The following is a 20,376-nucleotide window of genomic DNA, read 5'->3' on the forward strand; positions in this document are numbered from 1 at the left end:
CAGCAGATTATTTTCAACATATTCTTTACAGTGAGCTATCAATAAAACTCTAAATAACGGACTGTGATGCTATTATTAGCCTTCATGGAAAGCATTTGCAACAGAAGTGGAAGGTGTTGGGATTGGCTCCTTTGGCTCAAGTCCAAAGATGCGAGCTCCTTTCTCTTAAGTAGCTGTTTCTGGGATGGAGCTACCCAGCCAAGACCACATTCCTAGACTCCTTTGTATCTAGGGTGGTTCATATGACTGGGTTTTGGGCAGTGGAATGCGGGTTGAAGTGATTACTTTTCTTGAAGACCTGACCCATAAATAGCTCCCTCGTGACTCTATTCTCTCTCACCGGCAATCTGCCAGCTGGAGGTTGATGCATTCTTAGGCGGGGCCTGGAAGCCCCACACTGACTCTCTCCTTGTCACCACCAACTGTATGTGACTTGAGCAAGAAATAATTTTCTATTGCAGTCACTCACTGATTGACATTTGGGTTACAGCAGGTACCCATTCAAGCAAAGCGGGACCATTTAGGGAAAAAAAAAAAATAAGGTATTTTCATACAATAAGGAACTTTAATGAAGCGTCGCATGCTCTGGCCTATTGATCTGTGGTTGGAAGCTGCCAGAAGAGTCTCCAGGTTTTCTCCAGTTCCTGGCGATGCACTAAGAGCATAGATACCCACTCATTTGTGAAAAAGTGGAGCGTGCCACCCTGAGGTCAGCAATGGCAGCTTCGCAGGGACATCATCACGGCCACCAGTCTGCCAACGGCGAATGAGTGCAGCAGGATCTCAAAATACTGGGCCAAAAGATGCAACTGAGCTTGTGTTAATGTTAAATGGGAAAAGACAGTGGGGTTCTCCAAATGGCTTGGTTGAGTTTTTCTTTTTCAGAAAAGACTTAGTTTAGTCTTCATTGCACAATTAACAGTTAAGCAGTTGAAGACTTAGGCCACGTGAATCAGAGCTAAACAGAGAAGGGGTAAAAGAGCAAAAAAAGATGCTATTGGTCTCCTCTGCAAGGCACTTGCATGAAAAACTTTCAATTCTTGCCACTCTTTGAAGTAGTTAGAATTATCACCCTGGCTTTTCAAATTTGGAAACTCTGGCATAGGGAGATTAAATAATATGACCAAAGCTTGAAAATGAGATTTAAAACCTAAGTCTGCCTGAGTCAAAATATGTGATCCTCTTCCTATGCCACATGTCTCTAATAATCCACACTACACTAGTATTTTATTGGGTAATTACAGTACACCAAGCATTATTCCAACTTTCCTGCATGAATTAATTCATATAAACATTATAAAACCCTATGAGGCAGGTATTATTATTATCCCATTTTCTATATGGGGAAAATAAGATGCAAAGAGTTCAAATAACTTGATGTAAAGATACAGCTTCGAGTTGGCGACTTTGAAAGTCTGGTCCAAGAGCCAGCATTCTCCATGACCCATCTATAGAAAGCATGGAGTCTCTTCACCTTACACTGGTAGGAATCGGGCAACTCGGAGGTCAAAGGACTTGCATTCCACTCAGGAGCAGCAGCAAGATCTTTGGAGCAAGTCCTCCTGAAGTTGGTACATGTCAGGTACAGGACTAAGTACAGATATTAGTGGTTGCCAGCATCCGAAGACGCAATCCCTGCCCACAGACAAACCTTCAAGTTTCTGGGGATGAATCATCTCATACTAGAATTAACCTGAACACCTAAGATGGGAATAAAACAACAACAACAAAAAATTTAATTTAAAAATCTATTTCAAAATAATAATATCTGGTGTTAGGAAAAGGTGCTCCAAAGCAGCATCTGGAAGGTTTGCCATATTTTACTGTTTTTTCCCTTGTTCTGGGTGATGGTCACAGAGGTGTTTGTTTTGAGATAATTCAATGACTATATATATTGTAGTCTTACGCACTTTTCTGTGTGTGTATATATTTCACAACATAAAGGCTATAAAACAAATACTGATGTTAACTAAGAGTATTAAAGATGATGAATTATAATCATTATTAGAAAAACGGTCCATAATCCTTAGTAAACCATGTGGACAAGAATCTAAAACGTTATGAAAGATCTACATTTTTGCAAATTAGAATTTTGTAAATAATCATAATGTTTGATCCCTGAACAACATAGCATTCCCTGCTCTTGAAATTTAAAAAAAAAATGCATTACTAAATGCATTTTACTTTAAAAATAGCTATTATCTAGAATCAGCACTGCCAGGGGGATAGCCCCGGGATTCCTTCTAGAATTGCTAGTGAGTGACAGCTTAACTCGAAACTAAGGTCCACACCCACCAGACTTCACAGGGAATTTCCTAAGAAGCACCCAAGTTCCTGTCGTAGCTCCAGTGTGTCCTCTGTTCCGTCTGAGAGCTGCTTGTTTTACTTGCTACTTGCTTACTAAGAAATTCGTTGGCAGGTTCTGACAAGGATAGCCCAACACTTGCCAACAGAAACATGGCAGGATTCAGCGAATGTATTTCCTGTTGAGTAAGATTGCCAGTTTGAGGCAAGCAGGAAAACAAGTCTTTTCACTGGAAAGATTTGCCTGAGCAAGACAGTTGTTTTAAGATTAGATAGATGGATAGATAGATAGATAGATAGATAGATAGATAGATAGATAGATAGATAGATAGAAAGAAAGATAGATAGAAAGATTGATTTACCCGCCCCCCCCCCCCAAATTCTTCCAGTAAGATGAATCTTGCTGGGCCTAACTATGCTAAAAAAAAATCTGTACTATTTCAACTTCTAGTTGAAATTGTTTTATGTATGCTGTGCTTAGACAGCATGGAGAACCCTGGCCAAAAGTAGGTCTTCCATGACCTACAACACCCTCCAAAATAACTGGTAAGGAAAAGGGTCCCTTCTCCTGAGCAGGAAGAAGAGAAAGGGAGAGATTAACTGCTGTAACTAAGGCTTCCATTCCTTTAGCTGTCAGCTCCGCTGGAGAGCGGCAGACATTCCAAACCTGGAAAATAAAAAGTGATGCTGTGTGGCCCCAGGTTCTCTTTGTTCCTCAGACAGCTGCTAATCGTCCTGCTGTGCTAGGAACCATTGAGACAATGTTGTAACATTTAGCTTTCTGACATCTGAAGCATCTAGATCAGTCCCCAATTAAACATGTATTAATCACAAAGACTCTAAAAGCCAGGATGATAGATGCACCCAGTAAATCTTCACTCTTGCCTTTTACTTTCCACACCGAATTTCTACATTTACAGGCAGAAATACTTAAAAGCCTGCTCCAGAAACTGACCAATAAAAACCTTCGCTCATACTTTATATCGGATGCTTGATGATTTCCTACCTCTGAAAAGCTTTTCAGAAAGAGGCAAGACATTGATCATTCTGTTAAGAGTCTGTAGGTTTCAATACAAAGATCCCGTGCGACTGTGGTCACTGTGTTTTAAGTGTGATAACTAATTCAGGAAAGTTGTGGCTTTGCCACTTTCTAGAGGGACATCCAGATCATCTGTGAAGTTAAAAAGGACACCAAGAGATGAACCTAGGTATCTTCAGGGGAAATGTTAATCACAGTAATAATACTAACAATCTCCCCCAATTCAGGCCAAAGTGTTCTCAGGTCATACCCCCCCCCCCCCCCCACACACACACAGAGTAAGTGAGTGAACGGCATCTTATTCTGGACTCAGAAAAGATTTCAGCATTGGCTGAAAACTCCTTAATTTCATGCTTTGAAATTTATGTTGTAAAAGGCTCTTAGTGTTGCTTTTTCACATAGGTCTCCATTTCGATAGGGCATAAAGTAGTCGTATTATATTTTCTATCAAAAAGCATCATTTGTAACTTGTGTCATCACAAAGAAATAGTTTTCATAGGAGGTATCTAATCACCATAATATAAAATGAATAGGAAAGCAATAATAGATGAGACACATTTGACCTCAACAAAACAGTATTAGCCATTCAAAGTTATTGGGAATTTTTTAAAATTAGATTTTTTTTTATTTCTTAAGCTAATGGAACCCACAAAAGACAAGGGCAATATTTTCAAGGTGCCAGGCTGGTGCCAGCTCAAGGAGCTGATTCCTTGGCTTTTAATGGAGCCTGAATATATCATGAACAACTTCTTCCCCGTCACTGTCTCAATGATGTTCCACTGCCTTCCAAGTTGAAAAACTAGAAAGCCAATTAGTGTCAGTTATGATGTGAACACCTGTCGACTAAGACCTGGACTGAGACCAATTCCATTAACATAGTCCCTCTATGGCTGCCAAATGGTCGGACTTTGGACCACTTATGAGCTAGTCCACATTCAAAGAGGTGACCCGAAGACAGAAAGGTCCAGAGTCCCATTAGTCATCTTCCAAGCCACCCAATTCCCCATCACATATCCAGTTGGAACAGGGTACCTATATTTTCTAATGGTCATTTATAAAAATCACATAAGCCATTCACAAAAAAGTCATGGTGACCATAAATTGGGAGTATAAGCTCCTTAGCATTTTTATCAAACATTATACTTTTTAACTCTAAAGCTATTTTTTAGCAACTTATCTTTCTCTTGTTGCATTTGAAAAACACAGGCAGAAGAGAAAGAAAAAAAATAAATGAAAAATATTTGACAAAGAATAAATTACAGCATGCAATTATAGTCTCCAGATTATTACTGACAGAACCAGATCATGAGAGGAAATATGTCAGTAAAACTTTCATTGCAAATCAATGTGTTATACACCGCTTGGACGTTTCCCAAGTGCAAATGTCGCTGGGCTCATAGAACAATGGGTAAGGGCTGAGAAGTAATGACCACAGATAATAAAGTAGAGTGTTAGGAGTGGAAAAAGGAGAGGAAAAATATCCGGGTAGGTATTGGGGTAAAGTTCTGAGATAAAGTTCTTATTCCAATTTGGCTCCACTGTATGAAAGTCTGGAAACCCAAGGAACCAAAATATTCTAAGGGCAAAGTTCATGAACAATGGAATGCTCCATTTATGTGTGGCCATCTTTCCTGGCCAGTTTCTTGCAGGAGTACTGTAAACAAGTACAACGAATGATGGGTAAGTGGAGACAAAAGAGATAGAGACCTTTGGGCCAAATTACAGTCAGTACCTTCTGAAAATACACATGGTCACTACATGCTGTGCTCTTAAAAAATGTGGTCATGAAATGATGTTCTTGCAGTCATCATACTTGAGACCTTATCTTTTCAACAATTCTCTTAAAAGTTATGGTATAGGAAAAGGAGAATAATTTTAGAGAATGGATTTTAAGCGTGGGAATTGGCAACTATAGAATTAATTTTTTTTTTTTTTTTTAATTTTTGGGGTATCAGCCAGAAACTGAATTGTAGTGCCAAACAGTTTAAACTCTTATAGGCATTATAAGACCAAGGCGGAAACAACTGAGCTTTTATTAATTTTTAAGATGTTGTTTAGGCCAAAAGATGCCTTCAACTAGATCTGTGCTTGAGAATTCAAAACGACTATTATAATCATGAAGAAGTAATCTAATCAAGAATGCATTAGGAAAGCTATAACAGTTTTAGGGTTATTTCATCTACTGGGTTCAAGGAACCTCACCAAAGCCTCTCTTTAAACACAAGTTGTGAAGGTGTGAAGTTCAGTGGATCTGGCTCCACCCAGCAGTCATCCCTAAATCATGGAAGCATCTCATTAGAAGAGCATCTCACCTAGAAATAGGCCCTCAGTATGTCTCTAAGAAGGACAGAAGCAGAGTCCCAGCATGCTAAGAGCAGTTGTGTGGAAGTTATTTTCTGTGTGCTCTGAAACAGGAGGTAGAAGAAGAAAAGTCATCATGCAAAGAGTAGGTGCAGTTAAGGTATACTTTGAAAAGTGAAGAGTGAGATTTAAAGGGCTTGTCCAAACAATACATTTTTTTATATTACGAGAAGATTCCTTAAATATGTGTCCAGTCTCAGATTTCTCTGCCTTGGAGTATACAATGAAGGCTGGAAAGTTTCTACTTTTAAAATCCTCTGTCCATTGTTCCTGTTTACAATAAGATACTCTTTTAACTTTCAAGGAGGGAGGGCAGGATTCTGCCATTGTTGTTCTTGCTTTCAATGCAAAACAAAGCAAGGAGGAAGCCTAGTACATTCCGCAATGATAAAACAGCTTCTATTTCAAACCAGGAGAAATGAGATGATTTGGAGGAGAATTCCCAAGTCTCCAAAAGCACTCTCCTAGGAAGCTCCCTAAAGCCACCATCTCCTGGGAACCCAAAAGGATCAGGATTCAGCAACACTTAGGATTATCAGCAACTTTCAAATGAAAACAAGGTCCTTAGTTATCTTGGTGAGTATAAAGAAGGCACCATCAAACAAAGTTGCTAACTTATAATAATACCTGTATTAAAAGATAAAAACAATACACCCTCAAGCTCTCTGCTAGTTGCATACTCCAAAGCCCTGCGTGCTTGTTTCTGTGCATGCCCTTAGTTTTGGCAAAGAAACATGAAGGAACTGTGCTCCCTTTCACCTTCACACTTATTATGCCCAAAATACACATTCAGTAGACCAAAAAAAAAAAAAAAAGGATTGAGGAGGCAGATTTACAGCTGGCTGTATGTTATCTAGACAAACACAAACTCTCCAGGGAGCCTTTGTGAGCTTGGCCCTTTTCAATGTTTGTTCTAATGGGTGGCTCTTACCCAAGATTGCGACATGCTGGGAAGTCGAGGTTGTTGGTGGCAGGCCCTTACTTAGCACCCAGTATGCAGTTGAAACTACACATTTAAATCTTGTTCTCCTGAACATGTCACAGACCAAAGGTTCCTAGATAAGATTCTTTTTTTTTTTTTTTTTTAAATCAACCATTCCTTAGCCTTTTTATGAAAGTAAGCATCAAACTGCCTGAGAAATTTGTGTTCAGAGTATCATTTGCGAAGTGTGAGGTATGGAGGAGTGAACCATCCTTCTTTTCTCTCCGCTCTCTTACCACCCCCTCCCTAGAACAACAGGAAAAGAGAACAAACGTTTCAATTCACTCTAATTTTAACTTATATGATTATTTTAGAGAGTGGCCTTCTTGCTTTATCGTAACCAAACACAAAGATGGCTCAGAGGAGAACTACAATATAATTCCTTAAGTTTGGGCTAACAATGTACCAGAAAAGACAAAGAAGGAATTTGATAAGCTGCTTTCTAGTGCAGACTGGTGAGCCAGGTCCCCACTGAGCACTCAGTTCTGTCCCTCACAGGTGAGTACAAAGCCTAAGTGACATTTCCCATGAAAGCCATGGCGTCCACTAGGCAATTGACCACACTGATGTCAGGAACCCTCTCTCTTTTTTCCCATTATTGCAATTTTGGGAGAGTCATAGAAACTCACTCTTCCATCTGGAACAAGTAAAGGACGAGGAATCATGTTTGTGTCTTGAGGATGGAGAAAGGTGGACACCAGGAAGAAGGCTCATTAAATAAAAGCCACTTTTAATACTGACGGATGCTTCAAATGGACCTACGGTCCTCACTAGTCTTCACCTGAAGACCACACACAAGATGCTGTCTTCTCGTACAGCCACACCACAACTCAAGGAAAGTCTCTGTACTTTGGGTGACATGAACAGGCATTTCAATTAGTCCCTGTAGATTTTAAATCTCTCAATGCAGGATTAGTCCTGTAGCATGGCTTTTGGGTTTTTGTGATGTTTGAAGGAGAAAAAAAAAAAAAAAAAAAAAACTACTTAAAGACATCGGCAGGGGGTTAATGGAAGCTTTGATAAAGTCTCTCTGGATCTTTTCATGGATGTTCAATTACAGGCTGGACTCTGGAGTCTGGCAGTGGCTGTGAGGAGGTAGTAATTAATTTCGCTAGTTGGAAGGACACCTAGATAATTTAGGAGCCCACCTGAAACCCTTGCTAGCCCTACAGTGTTCATTTCTCAGTGCAGCCAGGCACTTATTTTTAGAATCTCTTGATGCTTCTCCAGAGGGTGTACACATTGGCAGTGGTGTTGGATGTAACAAGTCCAACCCTGAAAACTGAGAAAGGAATGAGAAGGATACCGCCAAGGGCATGCTGGGGGATGGATTTTCCTTTACAGAAATGAACACGTGTGTATATTTATGTAGGAGCAAAGCGAACGGAGTCGGAAAAAAAATGGTGTTCTCAGCCCTAGTGTACACATAAAACCTTCATTTTCTTAGAGTGAAATATTCACCTATTTTTAAAAAATACAACCTAACTTTTACTTACATAAAATAATTACCACGAGGCTCCACAGACAAAGCACTGGCCTATGCTGTTTAGTCACCCTTGAAGTTGGATAATTTAGTAGGTTGTTTTGGAAGGCTTTAAGTTTTCTCTCTTCACCAGACTCGTGGAACCCACCCCAGAATACAAATTCAGCAACCCTGGTGCCACACCATGGGCTGAACCTTTGTTCAACGGCTGGTTTTGTTTTATTCTGAAATGACGATCAGAATGAGCGAGTATGCTCATTAATTGTAGTGGTAGCAACAATATTCTATGAAGTGAAATTCTTTTCAGTAAAAAGTTAAAATCAAAAGACCGTTCCCTCTTTAAAAGATGTACTGTATGTTTTTAAGATATATGTTTCGTAGGCATTATGAATGAAACCAGGAGCCGGCAGCTGGATCAGAGCTGTTAATGAGAAAACCACAGCCAGGTTCCTCTGAAGCCCATTGTGCGCTAGCTTGGGCTTATTATTACCCAGGCACAGGAACGTTTCCCAACCACCTACTACGTTCGAGGGCCTAATGACTGCATACCAAAATTGAGGATGCACAAATGATATTGCAGCAAAATCGCCCAATGGAATTGTTTCATAATCTTTTTGAAGGATTTAAAAAATGTCTACGGAGAGAGTCCTTCATTTTGTATATTTCACTAGCACCATCATTTGTTTTTCCTTTAAATGCCTTGGGGATAAGGGAAAAAAATAACGTGATTTACTTGAGATCAAAGGCAAACAGGAAATCATCTCAGTGAGAGGATAATATAAACACGCAGAGCACATGATCATTTAAGAAGAAAATTGCTGCCAGCATCTAAGACCCAAAGCATTAAGAATGAAGTCTTCAGAGAGAACCAGAGCACCACCCTCTCGGAATGGCCAACCGTGCTTCCACACGATCCACGCAAACCCGAGTGTCCATGGGAAAAGACCAGTGTCCATAAAAGTTAAGGCGTGTGTGAAATGCTAATTATTGTGGCTAATTATTTTTTACATAATTAAAACACCTAACCAATAAGGTGTCTTGCCAAATATAAAAATGGTTTCATACATGAGATTATCCCAAGTATTAATCCACTACATCCTTTGCCTAAAGCACTTTCCCACAAACGACAGGGGCATTTCAACACCTTCTAAAACTCCTTTCTGACTGGTCCCCTGTCTTGATTCAGTTCTCCAGAGCAGAGGCCTGCTACTTTTTTCTGTAAAGAGCAAGATAGTTAATCATGTCCGCTCAGCAGACCATTCACTAGACTGCATCTACCACTATGCCCCTGTTGCAGGAAAGCCCTCATGGACAATATATGCACAAATGAGTCGAGTTTTTGTCTCAATAAAACTTTATCTTCAAATACAAAAATTTGAATTTCAAATAATTTCCAAATGCCCCAGAATATTATTCATCTTTTGTTTCAACCCCTTAGAAATATAAAAGTGATTTTTGGTGGGTTATACAGTGACACGGTGAAGGTTAGATTTGGCCCTTGGGCCATAGTTGGATGACTCCTCTTCCAAACATTTGTGCCTTGCAAATATCAACATATCTTTTTTTCCTCCCTTCCTTCTCAAGTTTACAGAGGGCCTTGGTCCTGATCCTATCTCCTCCGAGTTCAGCATTCCAAGATGGTTCTGAAAACCAACAGGAATGTGTTTTCTACTTGTCCCTTTGATTTGGAACCTTATTTTGGCCACTGCTACACTGCCCCTCATACCTCACTCTGCACCAGAATCTCCCCGTCATGACCTTGTCTTTTGGCGCCTTCATATCAGGTCCAACTATCCTTCCCAGTATCTTCCCGTACGTCCTTCCTGTGGCTTGCTACTCACAGACACAATTATGCAACAGAGCTCTGATTTGACACATCCATTTCAAACTAGTCAGGGACAGAATTTTACATACTGAAGCTAAAGACACTTACATGAGCCCCATTCCCAAACTCTGTTTCTAATTTTATATTTATAATTTCATAGGTTTTTTTCCCCTTAATCACACACAAAAAAAAAACTTGCCTAAGCTTCAGGCCCCACAAAACTTTGCTCCACCATGTCTACAGCACATCACTAACACAACTGCTCTCAGAATCTCCCCCTTTCTTCCACCATTTCCTTAGAGCTTTCCGCTTACTGTCTAGCAGACAGGTAGCAATTATACCCAGTGGGGATGAGAATTCCCACTGTTCTCCATTATCCCACTCAAATAACATAATATGTCTAATTAAAAGATGGCAGAAAAAGAGAGAATGGGAATGAACAGTTGAGTAATAAAAGACAGTGTGCCTCTTGTGCTTAGTTATTTTCTTTTCTCTACACATTATTTTGGGTTTATTAAATTTATCGCTCCTTCACAAAGGCAGTTAACTGGTTTGTTCCTGCTGTAAATACACGTGTGAATCAACCAACCGCTACTGCGTATCGACCACACCCTTCTGTACAGTGGCATTATGACAAGGACCATTCTATTTTATTGTTGGTAGGCTCCTTCCATGCAGTTTTCTTCACTGTCCACCCCTAGAGAACCATGCTTGTCCAACAAGTGGTACCAGTTGATCTGATGGCAGAACAACTGGGAAGGGATTCAGGAGAGGCCTGTCCTCCAGGATCAGCAAGGGGAGCATCGGGCTCTCGGTGTGGAGGAGGGCAACCAAGTCGCCACGGTGGCTGCCCTATGCGCTGAGCCACCAGCCAGTCCACGCACACTCTGGAAACCTCGGAAGGCAGGCGATACCATGCAGACTGAGACCTGCTTTTCAAATCTGTCGCTAGAACAAGAATTGCTCAGTGCGAGCACTGTGGATATTTGGACCATTCGCTTCTTTGCTGTGGAAGACTGTTCTGTCCATTATGGTATGTTTAGCAGCATCTTTGGTCTCTACTCACTGCACCAAAATCATCTCTAAACAATATCAAATATCAGGGGTGGCAGGGGGCAGAAATCCCCCCAGATTGAAAACAACTGTCCTTGAGGTACACTTATCTGTTTTCTCCTTCAAATAAATAGCTTGGCAGGGTGAAGGGAGGGAGGGGAGAAAGAATTCAAAAGAATTCTTAATAATTCTGCTGAAGCATTTTTGGAATTTTCCTTTTACTCTTGGAATGTACATTTCTAAACACTACGCTCTAGAGCTCAGAGGTATGAATCTCATACCTATAGCTCGTGGCTATAAACCTGGATTCATGGAATTTTAGAACTAGAAAAGATTTTAGAGATTAGTTCATTTTTTTAAATTTTATTTAATTTTATTTATTTATTTGGTGCCAGGGATTGAACCCAGGGGCACTTAACCACTAAGTCACATCCCCGGCTTGTTTATATATTTTATTAGAGACAGGGTCTCTCTGAGTTACTTAAGGCCTTGATAAGTTGCTGAGGCTGGCTTTGAACTTGTGATCCTTCTGCCTCAGCCTCCCAATCCACTGTGGGATTACAGGCATGCACCACGGTGTCCAGTAGTTCATTTTAAATAATTATGTAGTTTATCAAATAATTGTACTCCTCCAAACTCTGAGTGTCACAGATGTTTATCACAAGGACATTAGAGCTGTACTAGAGAGAGAGGAGCAGATTTGTCCCACAGCGAAGTGTCTAGAGGAGTGTTTCGGGCAAATAAAAATCAAAACTGGAGATCACTGCCTGTGGGTGCAGTTTGGGCAAGAACACTACTTGAAAGGGTTACGTTCCTAATGATTTAAACAAGCACACCTGGGGTTATAATCCCGCTCGTAGCTGGGAGACCAAGCCGAGGGTGGTTGGGGTTGTGTGGTAAAAACGACTCGGTGATATTAATGCTGGCTGCCATCACTGCATTTTTACGAAAAACATTCCCAGTTCTGTTGCTTGGCAAGAAAAACTTGTTTCATTTACACAGCATTTCTCCCTCCTAGGAACAACACATCCTCTATCCATTTGCCCGAGATGGTTCACTTAAGTAAACGGAAACCGAAGGAAAGCATCTAGAAGGAATCAGCCAGCTGATGCTTATCCATTTTTCATAAACCTCAGGACTATCTCCTCCTAAACAAAAGACAGGACAGTCACTATGGCATGGAAGATGGAGGGAGCTCACTCGCTCCTTTGTCCTGGAATAAAGGACGGTAACCTGGGAGGGGCTTCCAGGAGCTTCCTTCTCAAGGTTCACTGTGGTGTGACTCAGCTGGAAAAACTCTCCCACCTCCGCCCACTGCCCACCTCTCCTTCACCATCAGCACTCCTGGCAGGGGGTTGGGTTGGAAGTGACATCTCATCAGAGAATTTGGGAGTCTGCAGTCAGTTAGCTGAGAAAGGATAAGTGTCACTAAGACCAGCCATTCTGGCCAGAGATAAAAAGCCCATATCCGTCAACTCTCCAGCAAAAAAGCCTGACAGACTGATTTCCTTTGTTTTCAGTGTCACATGGTTTTGAACCCAGTTAAGGGAGGAAAAGGGTGCTATTAGCCCCTTAAGAGGCCAACAGTAAGACTTGGTTAGAATGGTTTCCGTACCCATGTGAGAACATAAGGTCCATTCACCCCACATTGTGCCATTAAATGATCAAAGCCCCCTCAAACCTCAATCTCCATATGCAGATATTCACATGATCTGGTCTCACAAATGGGAAGAATGCAGCACTGAATGGATGATAACTACTGATTACCTCCTAATTTTAAAGGAAAGCAGCTTTTACTTTTGGGAGGAGGGTTCTCCAAGGTGTCTAGCACCAGCCCTGATGTTAGCTTGAATGAGTTGCTTCCCCTTCATGGAAGAGCCCCTCCCTCAACTATTAAAGTCTCCATGGTAGTGAGCAGAGATGAGGAATTCGAGGAAGTTCTGTAAATTTGGTTCTGGTTTTTAATATGTAATTGACAAGAGAAAGAACCCTGTGGAAACAGCAAAGATGGAGAACCACTAAACCTGTTGTCTCCAGGTGCTAAATGCAAACATTCATTAATTCGGTGCATTCCTTATAGAGTGAGACATCACTGTCTATAGAGTTTCTTAAGGAATTTAATGGAATGAGAGGAACAACTGCAATTAGAATATAATTGTGTGTATGTAAATATGCTTAGGGGAGCTTTGGTAGAGTTTATGGTTGTTACATTCACCCAGAATTTTGGCCTACATTATTAATTTGCACTAGTAAGAAGAAAGGGTTTATTAATCAAAGATAAACTATCCCAATGATTTTGAATTAGTGAACTTCAAATTATGGTAAGATAATGAGGCAGTACTGTGCATATATATATAAAATTCTCTGCTAAGTGCAAAGCTTTCTGGTTGGCCACATAGGAGGTCTCTTTATTGAAAGATTTATTTTTAATTTTGAACAGCTTCCCAGCATTACCCTTCAGGAAAATTGAAATAAGGAGATGGAATTTTGTCCTATTCAGCAAATCTCCCAGCAGGATTGCTTCCCATGGCTGAGGAAAACCAGTTACACTGTGTCAGGGGAATTACCTGATCACTCTTCTGTTAGATCTATGAGAATTACACCTATCTTATTCAGAAAAATTTTGATTCTCCCCCTCTGTAGAGATATTATCACACATGTTCCTCTTTTGGAGGATTTTTAGCATGTCTTTGTGCTCTTTGGACCTTCTGGTCTGATAGGAGTTGACATCATTTCTTGGCTTGACTCCTCACTTACACCAAGAATCTTGGAAGTTTCCCCTAAAATCAATGGGAATCAATCCTACCCTGAGAACATCTCACCGTGGCCTTTCTCTGCCAAATGATTTCAGACTTCACCTGCATAGCGCAGGCTTCGAATTTCCACCCTAGTTTCAATTTGGTTAAGAATACAACGTTGTGATGTGTTTGAAGACACCCCAGAAGGGGCCTGAATTTAAGAATATTGACTGGGCCATAAACCCAACTTCGCAGAAGCTGCAGAAATTATTCTGCACTGCACAGATCCTTCTAACTCAGAGACACCAGGGGCACCAATGCTTATCCCAGGATCTGTGTGTGATATTTCCATTGCATTCTACAAAAGAGAATAAAAGGTTGGCAATCACAGATTGCTTGTGATGCTACCAAATCCTCCTAAATCATCCTAGTTCTTGTAGAAAAATGAAACTAGTGACCATTAATAGTGTGCAGTCACAAAGTTCAGAATTGAAAACAAAAGCCTAGCCAGGCAACTGGTCCATACCACGTATCGATAAGGACGGTTCTCATTTGTACAGATGAAGAAACATTCCCGTAAGACTGGCCTTTCTAGTCCCCATTCAGAATCTCCCCCCAGTCTTCGCTTTTTATGCATGCTAGAGGATTCAAAGGAAACTGGAAAATGATGGCTTTGCATTGGGAGTCTGGGGTACTTTTCAGTATAGGATCAATTAATACAGATATTTTACTTAATTGTGAAGTGCACTTAGTGAAACATTCATTTAGGAGAAGAGTACAGTACAAGACAACAGGATTGTTGGCAATTCATACTTCTTTTCTGGCTGTTTGTTGCTCATAATAGCCTTACAAAAGGATAAGCCATAGTTGTGTTTGTTTGTTTGTTTGGTCGTCCTCTTAAACCCTTCAGGAGTAACAGGGAGTCAGCAATGAGAGACAAGTGGTGGTGTGGGAACTTTCTCAGGGAAGGAATATAGATGAGTGGGTCAGAAGCCAGAGCCTAGAAAGGCAGATTTTGAAGATACATGACATGTAGATTTTTATGACAGTTCTGTGACTAGTCCTGCAGAGACACTTCAAGAACGGAAGTGCTTCCTGGTCATCTGCATTGATGCAGGACATGGGGTGGACCAGTAGCTCTCCTGCCCCATGTCAGTCATGGATTCAGCTATGAAAATGGTTGCAAAACTCCTCTGTGTCTAAAGGCAAATTTAATGAACCACACCAAGATTTACATGGTGATTCAAATATCGGTCCATGTAGATTATTCTTAACATTTCACATTAAAGAATAAGATCAAAGCTCTACCAGTTAGTGCTTTTGTTGGGCAATGCAGCAAATACCAATGCAGCATTGTTATTGGTAAAATTAATGTTATTATCATACATAATCAATATCTGCTCCAACATACTGCTACCTGGAACTTTCTGAAGTCCAACAGTAGGGCCTTGGAACCTACAGTGGTCATTATCTTTCAATCAGACACTGTCTTATTCTTCATTTTATCTCCACCACCTGGTACAGGAACATGCTATACAGCTGTTTCCCAAAAACAGTGTTTGCTGAATGAGTCAATGTCCCTCTATGTATCTTTTGCATTGCAACATAGCTTCCAGGTTTTTAATGGGTTCCACTTCAATTGCAGAACTTTAACATGGTTTATGGTTATCACCATCATCCTTTTCATTGTATACATTTGGATTAGACAAAAACAAGGATCTTATGCCTACCTGCTTGGTTGGTTGTCACGGTGACGGACACTGACTGATCTGGGCTGGGGTTGTACTTGGACACGCCATTCACTGCCCAGATTTCAAACGTGTAATTGGTATGTGCCAGGAGGTCAGTGATAGAGACTTTAGTGGTCTTCAGGCCATTCTGCTGCGGGGTGTAGTGGACCCCACTCCCACAGGGTCGGCACTTGCTAGGGTCACCAGCTCCACACTTCTTACAGACGACATTGTAGGAGATGTCCTGACGACCGCCTGTGTTCTGAGGACTGCTCCATTCCAAGTTCACGGATGTCTCGTTGACATTTGAAATCAAGTTGAGCGGAGCAGACGGTGGGCCTGCAGGAAGAAAAACAAACCGTTGCACCAAGAACTGAAATACCCTTTTGGAATCTCTCAGTTTGGATTATTCTCTGCAGTTCTAGCAAGTGTGATGGGCCCATTTGGCAAAGAAAGTGGAAGGCAAATAAAGCCAGCACAAGGATCTTTTAAAAGAACAATATAATAGAAGGCTGGATATGTTGTTCTCATTCCTGTGCAAACAGACACAGTATCAGCTGCCACTTAGGGACGTGAAGCAACTCTACAGCAAATGGGCTCCACGCCCAGCCATTCTCTCGATTGACAGAGAAACAACATCATCTATCTAGTCTCCAAGTTATCTTCTGAAAAATGGGTATACAACTGTGATTCCAGGTCCCAGGGCTGCTGTGAGGCTTGGTAAATTAATAGTTAAAGCCTCTTTTGAGGACATTATGATTCCTAGTACAGTATATCATCATTAGCAAATCAAACGAATAGATTTGTGTAGATACACCTCGGCCATTCGGAGTGGCAGTTGAGGGTGAAGCTGTTTGTGGGTAATTAGTAGAAACTGGTTTAACACAGTTGCAGAGATTTAAGATACAGCTGTTGAGAGAGCTCAGAGGTAGATGGAGACTGTTCAGGGTCCAGACGCCTCCTCCTCCTGCTCTTCAGCTGCTCAGGACCCTGCACCACACCGGTTTTTCAGCCCGCTCATTTCCAGTGTTTGAACTACTCATGATGGTAATGGTCATTACGAAACAGCACAACCAATGGCTGACAACATCATAGTTGATTTAAAAATAATCATAAAAGATTTTATGTGCCAATAAATTGTGGTCTAAATTGCTGTCAAAAAGAAGCAGACTGGGAGAGGGAAGAGGGAATTTTCTTGGTCTAACCCAGTTTCATAGGTATTAAAAAAAGAAAAAAAAAAACCTGTCACATTCTATTGAAAAATATTTACTCCTTTTAACAGTTGGAAGCTCTTTCTCATTTTGGTCTTCCAAGTGAAGAGCCAAAAGAAGCATCAATGAACATTTGAGGTGTCTTGATCATTGTATCTCTGTGATGACTAATGTCTTTGGAACAAAGGCTACCAGGGAGACTTCACATGTTCCTCAGGAGAAGGAAGTCAACTGGAGGCCTCCATGCAAACCACAGTGAGACAGGAGGCTCCAAAGTAGCCATAGAGAGAGAAATGGAGAGGCAACCTGTGAGCAGAAGTCATAGTCAAGTTTTATTAGCCTGCAGTGATAACAGGACTAATGGATTTCAGTGATAACGTTTCATATAGGAAACTCACTCTCCTTCTCTCTTCATACAGCTTAATTGAAGACTCTATTTTAATCAAATAAAAAAGCTTTCCCAACCCTCCTTGGACCAATTACCAACAACCTCTCTTAGCATTAAGACTGACTCTTCATCCTGCAAAAAAACGTTAAAAAAAATTTAACAAAGTATTGCAAAATGTGTGCTACGTAGAGGCCTACCTCAAATAAGTCCTCGGAAATAAAATACAGCATTTATTTCTTGGTTAGTTTTCAAAACTGTAGTTTGATCTTTAGCATTTGGTGGCTAGAGCACAACAAGGGGTGAAGAAATGGTTCCCGAATAAACGAAGTAAGTTATTCAACATCACAGTCTCTGTAAGCCAGGTAGAATGCTGAAGATCCTTTGGTCAAATACCCTGATTTTAAAGATGAGGGAACTGAAATCCGAGAAGTGGATCTGATCATGGCAAAAGCTCATGCAGGCTGATTCCTAAAGAGAATTTGATGAACATCCAAAAGAAGGGTCTCCTCCTCTGGGTTATTTCTGCTCCACCATGTATTCCCCATTAAAGATGTAACAAGAATATAACCAGATGATTTGTCTAAAGTTTGAAGAGTAAAGGCAGGAGAAAAGAGCACACCTCTTTAATCCTTCTCAAATTCCGTCACGCTTGCTGCCACGGCGGAGCACCCCGAGTCAGCGGCCGAAGCTGGCTACGGCTTGGTTTATAAAATGGGTCAGCCCCTGGATCTTATTCTGCTGTGACTTTCAGGGTTAAATAAGAGTGACTCTGAAAGCCATTAACCTCCTTGCCAAGGTTCCTGGTCCACTTTCACATGGGAAAATGTGACACAATGAATCAAGAGCTGCAGAAGCAAAAAGTCAGTAATTAGTATGTAGGCCGGGGCACGGCAGTGTCTAAACAGGGAAGAAATGGAGCAGAAAACTAAATGGTCACAGGACTCGGAGATATAACACTGCCACGTGGAAAATAAGGCACAAAGATGCTGGAGGATTGCAAAACGGGAAAACAAGCGCTGGCCTGGAGCGGCAGTTTCTCAGGGATGACTCTTGGAGAGGGCCTGGGGGCACATGCTCCAGGAGAGACTGGAGAACCTGGAAAGTTCAAGTTCAAGGTTGCCACCATGAATGGTTTAGAAAGTGGACGGCATATGTTTTCTGTTTGCTCTTATAGAAAGTGATGGTTACATGGGAACACAGTAGCAGCCTAGAAACTGGACTATGACAAAGTCCTAGGATAGAGAAGAAAATGAAATACAGAAAAGCCCATGCTCTATGATTATAATCTTGCCCTGAAAAGACCAGGGAAAAGACCTGCAAAGATCATGCTGCACAAATTAAAATCATAATAGGATGTGTTGTGTTTGTAGAATTATGGTTTCTTTTCTTTTCTTTTTTTTTTTTTTTAACTTTTTCAGATTAAAAGATGACAGATATGTAAGAAACCGACTTCTCATTTCTAGTGAGGGGCCACCTTTCCCCCGGAAAAGAAAATATTATCTTCCCAAGATAAAGAGATCAAGACATAGACTCAAAAACAGACAAAAGTCTATCTGGGTCCACTTATACTTAACAATAGCACCTTAAAACAATTACCTGCAGTGAATAAAATCAAGAGAAATCGGGCATTCCAAGAAAACTGAGCTCTGTCTTTCAATAAATACAAGGTATCTAGAAGGAAAAACTTTGGTTCTCAAATTATTTTCTCTTTCATTCATGTAAGTATCGTATCTAGATATTTAGAAGGAATCAAATTTCTGACATGGTGATTGCTTTTCTCATCAGAAAGATGCTCACCTGCAAGAAAGTCTCCAGTTACAACCACAGAGGGTCCCTCCATGCCCACACGTTCCACCTCTATGGATTCAACCAGCTCATCACGAATATTTTTTTTAAATGTGCTCCTGTACTGACTGAATCTGTACAAACCTGGTGTCTTATTATTCTCTAAATAATATGGTCTATTTACATAGCACTTACATTGTACGACATCTCATAGGTAACCACACATGATTAAAATATGTAGGAGGAGGAGGAGAAGGGAAGGGACTGGGGATGAGATTAGTCATGTGCATGTACTAATATGGCATTATTAATCCAACTGTTATGCATAATTATAATGCACCAATAAAAAAAAATCTATAAAAACAAAGCGCACGGGATGATGGGCGTAGGTTATATGTACATGCTACATCATTTTATAGAGGCAACTTGAGCCTCCTTGGATGTGGTATCTGCTAGGGTCATGGACCCAATCCCACAACAGTACAGAGGGAAGACTGTATGAGATTTAAACAAAGGGAAATAACTGTACTACTTGTTCTGAGTGTCTAGTCTCCATATCTTCCTCTTACTTTCTGAGCACACACTGACATCAGGTAGCTCAAGGGTCCATCTGAGGAGCAAGGTCTTATGCTTTTCAAAACTACCCATCACTAGTCTGAATTTAAGTCTGACAGCAAATCCTGTTTAGGGTATTGCTCTCATCTGGTTCCTTACTTCCTACTTCATTTGTGACATCTAATGGCTTCTTGCTAACACTTTCCGCATCGGGTTCCACACCAATCTATGTGCTCCTCTAGAGAAGTGAGGCGTTCAGAGAAAGCTTGATGAATGTTTGATGAATCCATGAAAGAGTGAATGAATGGACGAAAACGAACAAAGTCCTTTAATGCATCTTATAGCCATACGCCTAGGGTATTAGGAAGTGTGTGAATTAATGCAGGTTTCCGCTTTTCACATAAGGTTCATTAGCATTGAGCCTGTAAAGGTCTATCTCCACCTAACTAGTTTAATGCAAGTTCCTCTTTTTCTGTAGTTTAAAATTACTTTGGAAAATGTTGGGAAGGCTGCATATTAAGTATTAGTGATTATTTTGGTGGGAGGCATCTTGGAGTCATTCATCTTTCTAAAATATATTTGAGTGTCTAATGTTTATCACCTGCTCTAGAAGAGAAACAGAAAAGAATCTGGTTCACTTTGATACTTTCCTGATAGTTTCCCAGATAACTGAAAGAAGGGGGATGGAATCTCAAGGAAAAAGGAAGAGACTGTAAGAAACTAAATATGGATTACGTGTGTACTGGATGTGAGGGAATCACACTGCTCAGTCCTGTTTTCAGCAATGGTGCAACAATTCACCACAGCTAGGAGTTGAGAATGTGGGTCAGTCAATTACAGTTCTCTCTAATTGCGATTGGCTATTATAATTTTTTGCATTCCACTTTGATTTCAGGTGATAGTTTATTTAGGCATGAAGCTA

General features: G+C 40.7%; 1 protein-coding gene across 2 annotated transcripts in view; it reads right to left on the minus strand.

The window, feature by feature from the left end:
- EPHA4 (EPH receptor A4) overlaps window positions 1–20,376 on the minus strand; it is a 135,019-nt gene that overhangs the window by 42,758 nt on the left and 71,885 nt on the right. For both annotated transcript variants that reach the window (XM_079135132.1, XM_079135133.1), the window contains exon 5: window positions 15,516–15,854. In XM_079135132.1, coding sequence (XP_078991258.1) covers window positions 15,516–15,854 — 339 coding nt within the window. The remainder of the gene's footprint in view (window positions 1–15,515; window positions 15,855–20,376) is intronic.

This window comes from Sciurus vulgaris (assembly GCF_902686455.1).
Source record: "Sciurus vulgaris genome assembly, chromosome: 3".
Taxonomy (NCBI): Eukaryota; Metazoa; Chordata; class Mammalia; order Rodentia; family Sciuridae; genus Sciurus; species Sciurus vulgaris.